Source organism: Etheostoma spectabile, chromosome 21 (genome assembly GCF_008692095.1).
Source record: "Etheostoma spectabile isolate EspeVRDwgs_2016 chromosome 21, UIUC_Espe_1.0, whole genome shotgun sequence".
In the NCBI taxonomy this organism is placed as follows: Eukaryota; Metazoa; Chordata; class Actinopteri; order Perciformes; family Percidae; genus Etheostoma; species Etheostoma spectabile.
The window spans coordinates 18,490,836-18,496,023 of NC_045753.1; the positions used below are offsets into that span (position 1 = coordinate 18,490,836).

The 5,188-nt window shown below is 36.3% G+C and overlaps 1 protein-coding gene across 1 annotated transcript in view; it reads right to left on the bottom strand.

Annotated features, from left to right (window-relative positions):
- Positions 1-338: 338 nt before the first annotated feature.
- The window catches only part of gfra1b (gdnf family receptor alpha 1b), a 30,400-nt gene continuing 25,550 nt past the window's right edge, over positions 339-5,188 (bottom strand). Inside the window, exons 9-10 of the mRNA XM_032502028.1 lie at positions 2,566-2,613; positions 339-1,891 (exon numbers count right to left, since the gene is read on the bottom strand). Of these exons, the coding sequence (XP_032357919.1) occupies positions 1,754-1,891; positions 2,566-2,613 (186 nt within the window). The 3' untranslated portion in view covers positions 339-1,753. The remainder of the gene's footprint in view (positions 1,892-2,565; positions 2,614-5,188) is intronic.

Here is a 5,188-nt window from a genome sequence, read left to right on the forward strand (position 1 = left end):
AATACAAGCCAAAAACAGAATGTATCATTTGCTGTTGATTGTAGAAACCAGCATGAGTCACTGATCACCAATTTTATTTCAGCTGTTTGGCAAACACCAAATCTTAAAGTATTTTTCATGGCTACTTGTACACAAAAGCGGCCTCCTTTATGAGATGTCTTCAAGTGTATGCTGGTATCTATAGGTCAAATTAGATAAACAGTTATGTAGTATTGTTTAACCAAAACCTTTTTTTGAACCCTATCTACAAAGAAGTGCACCGTTCGATGTCTACAGGGATCATCCATAAAAGCAGTTTTAACAGATATATTTTTAAAAACAATTTAAAAAAAATGTAAAGAAATTTTACGATGTTTAAAAACAAGTTTTTAGTGTTCATTGTCATTATGTTGTACATTCTTTTGAAAGTCTTGGATAATTAGGGGTTTCATTACTTTTATTATAATGATGTACTTGTTTTTAATTTGGCCATTTGCATCTGTAGTAATTGCTAGCAATTTATGTCTACTGGCTTTTGTCTTTTGGCATTTGCTCTACTTGTCGATATGTATCTACGCCTTTTTTATTCATCAATCCCCTGTTCTTTTGCTCTCTACCGGGACACAATAATGTGAAAGTAAAATCTGGCAGCCTGATGAATCTGGATCAAACCATCAAAAGTATTCACGTTCAGTAGGACTGAAAAACCCTTTTTTAACCATTAAAGAAAATTGTAAATTCTTCATGTTGTTCATATTGTTACAGATTCAGAATTACAGAGTTTGATATTCCTCAAGAAAAATACTGTTTAAGATAACATTATGCACTTAAGATATAATCACAAAACGGTCATATCTGTAACCACATTGAACCGTACCCCGTCACACTGCATAAATCATAGCTACACTGGATAACGCTAAGAGGCCTCAGTCACCAGATACTAACATAGATTCTCAAAAACATTACAGACAATATGTTACAAGCTAACGGCAGCATACTGTAATAGTGTACACTTTATGGATCATATGTACAAAACGTTCTTTTAGAGGCAATGTGATTAAAACCACAAACCACCATAACAATAAAATCTACAAACCGGATCTATACCTAGTACGGAACATGTAGAAGAGAAAGCTGTAACTTTTTTTTGTTTTCGTTTGGCTGATATGTCTTTGTCCTTTGAGGAAACTCTGATAAGATGTTATCGGATTTTAAATGAGTTAAAGTGTTTTATGAATCATATTCCATACAGTGTGTCTATGAAATTTCTTAGCTGTCCCTTTTGACATATTGTAGACCAGCACTTTTATACCAACAATTAGTTTTTCTTTTGTTTATTGGCTGGACAAATTAGAGCACAGTTATGCAGAGAATGATCCTCTTTCAATACTGTTAAGAATATTTGCAGTACCTTCAGTCAAATGTGCACTGATTGCAACACATTCAAATAAGTGACTTTATTCACATGTTTATCAGATCACAGGGTTTAAATCCCCAAAAAATGAGTGTTCCTCAGAGTGAATCTGATTCTTGAAGTCACCAAATTGCGCCCACGAGGCATGACAGGCGAATGAGCTGATATCTCAGCCACAGTAAACATGGACTCCTCAGATAATAATAATCCACTGTTGTCTATGATTTCAGTGCTCTTACCGTGCTGCGTTTTCTCATTTCCGTTTCAAGAAAAATGTAGGTGTCGCACTTTGGCAAATGTCTAAATCAGAATGAGTTGAACCACTTTGAGAGAAGTGGGTTGATCCACAGTCCTCAGATCCTACAAAAGCTGGAAATCTTCAATCCGTAATACTATTGGCGTTAATGCAAAGGCTAACGCCAGGTGCATGCTTGAGAGTTCAGCTGCTGAGTTTCTAGCAATGGCATTGGAGTCACCAGACTCATCCAGTTGATGGTTCTGAGGGAAAAAGACCAGAGTTTAAGTGTTACTATGAGTAGAAAGTTGAAAAACTATTTTGAAATAGATTTTTTTCTTTTGGTGTGGACTTCACAGTGAATCTGAGGATCACAGTATGTGTAGCTTGTTTAACTACAATCAAAACAAATTTGGATACCAGTGTCATTGTACATGTTAGTCAGATCAGAAATATGGATTATTTGCATAATAAAACCTGAGTGGAAATGCAGGGACATTTTTTTTTTACACCTGAGTGAGTTGGAAACATAGCGATTTAAAACCAAAATGTAACAAAGTGGGCATTAATTTTCTTTTTCTTTTGCCTATTTGGTTACATTTTGTCAGCTGAGCTACATTTGGATATAACAACTTGTTACACACAGATTAATTTGTGTTTTTGGATTTGTCAGCCATTGCATCAGAAGAAATTGCAGTTCAGGAAAATTCTATAAAGATATGTTTGCAATGTTGCCTTTACAGACCTTGTCTACCAGAGAGCATTTATAAGTAAAAATAAAATGTTGAGCTCAGTGCACATTTTTGTTCTTAAAATTTAAGGCATCCATATAAAATTCAAATCAGATTTCTAGTCATTTTCAAATATCAATATCTTTATCGGACTCACAAATATTGTTTGGGCATGAATGGAATGGACAGAATACAACAATTCTTACCACACATTGAGCAGTATCCACTGTTAGATTTGACACCAGTTTTTGGGCCTAGAAGAAAGAAAACACAGGAGAGAAGGCAAAGACGTTTAACTGAGATTATTTATTTATTTATTTATTTTTGTTTTCTTGTATGTCAAGATCCCAGACTGGCTGATGATGGTGCAAAAATCCTATAAAAATACAGCATTAACATAATTAATTTTCTTGGTGCAAATTCTCAGTGCAGGAGAATGAAGAAATTGTTATTTGTCTGGAAGTATAACTGTGGCTAAAGGAAGGGCCGAGTCTTCAACGTAACGCAAGGTCGAGCAAAATCATTACTGCATTGAGCCAAACTGCCACTGCCACAGTAGCAAACACACACAACAATGAGATTTATGATAATACTTATAGTGCCCCCCCAATTCCCATGGTTTAGACCGACATAAACCTCTTTGTATAATCATCCTCCTCGAGCAAGACGTGTAAGATCCAAGTGTGTGTTCGTGGTTTGTGTGTGCTCGTGGTTTGTTTGTGTGAGATCCTCAAGGTTATGATAGTTTAATACATTCAAACTTTTTTTCAGGCCGCTCCAAACGTTTTGAGACAAACATACTGTAAATATACCCACTCACAAACAAATGCACACTCAGAGATACAGATGGATTACAGAAAATGATAAAGTGACTATGGTGCTTTGGGAACACAAACACTGCACGCGTTGGTTCTTAAGTAGAAAGAATTCTGTGAACCAGGATTCTGGAGAAGAGTGATTAATTGCTCTATAGGAGGTCTTTCCTCTTGGGAGAATGTTTTTACTGGTGATAAATCATATTATCGCTATTAAAAGCCAATATGATAGATAGTCTCCCTTTAAATTATGTGATATCATCTCATTTAAAAAAATATATAGCCCCATTGTATTTATCAGAAGAGAATAGCAGAGGTCTGAATTGTGTTGGCTAAGCCAAACAGTTCCAAATAAGCTGGATAATCATTATGCACATTTAAGCAAAAATGTACTTGTTAAATGCTAAATGTCAAAATCAGCATATTGAATTGATTTTCTACAATTGTGATTGATATTTCAAAATGAATAATCATTTGCATCATGTGACGGATACGAACATTTCTGGTAGCCCTTTTTAAAGTCACATGGGAATTTCAATGAAAACAAGGACTGACTCATACATTCTGTGTGTTTAGACACGTGTTGAATTGAATGAGTTAGAAATGTCAGTTTACAGGGGAAAAAACTATGACTAGTACCTGGGAAACAGTTGTTCAAACAAGTCAATGGAGCTGAAAATGTGGGCATTTACAAAGCATGACAAGTGTGCAAACATTGTCTGTTGAGGAAGGTCTGGGATATTATCAGAATGTCCATTAATGGACCTTGTGGTAAGATTGTTTTGTCAACTATGTTTGTTTTATAAGGTCAAAAATAAACTTTTGATATCTACTTTTGTAAGCTTTCATTTTGTTGAGTCAATTTCAGAGGAACTCAGTTTTTAATTTTTGTATTCTTTTTATTTCCTCTGGTCCCCCTTTTTGAAGAAGGGAACCACTACCCCGGTCTGCCACTCCCTATTTTTAATATATATATATAAAAAATAATATTAAGTAAACTAACACCTCAATCTGGGGGACAGAAAAGTGGCACATCCTTACATGATACCACACACACACACACACACACACACACACACACACACACACACACACACACACACACACACACACACACACACACTACCCTTTTGGGCCATTTCTGATGTTACTGTGGCAACCAATTAGCTTTGACATGACAGCTTTGGAACTCTGACTCCACACTGACGTCTCATCTTTCTGCCCAGGAGGGGGGATTCTGTGCATGCCATCATAACACCATCAAGGTGACAGAGCCAGACGTCTGACAGACAGATGCTCAGAATAGATCTCTACCTGATATTTAGGTCTCAATTTAGAGTCAGGCACTTTCACTCAGAAGTTTTGAGAGGTTTCTGATGACTTCAAAATTTACACGGACTGAAAGCGTGGACAGTAATCAAAACATGTTGTGGAAAGATTCTATGTTTGTTCTTTTCCTTAAAAAGCAGCAATATTTAAAAAAATAAAAAGTTTTAATTATAAACAAGAGGCACAACTATTAACTGCAAGCAAACAACTGCATTGATATAAGTAGTTATTATATTTAAAATCAATTACCTTGCAATGTAGCTGTAAGACTAATACAGTTTCTTTGTTACTGAGATCAATAAAAATTGGGTAGGTCCATTATTATGAGATTTCTAACTCTGCATCCAAATACAATGTAGTGCTGAGCTGACTAGATAGTGATATCAGAATGTAGCTTGTTTGTCTTTGTAAATCATAGTGTGGTCTTGACCTATTCTGTAAACGGTCTCGAGATAATTCTTGTTATGGTTTGAAACCATTTTTGTCCGTTTATCCGGTATCGGGTTGTGGGAGAAGCAGCTCCATCAGGTGATCCCAAACTTCCCTTTCCCGAACCACATTAACCAGCTCTGACTGGGGGATCCCGAAGGCCAGGTTGGAGATATAATCCCTCCACCTAGTTCTTGGTCTTCCCCGAGGCCTCCTCCCAGCTGGACGTGCCTGGAACACCTCCCTGGGGAGGCGC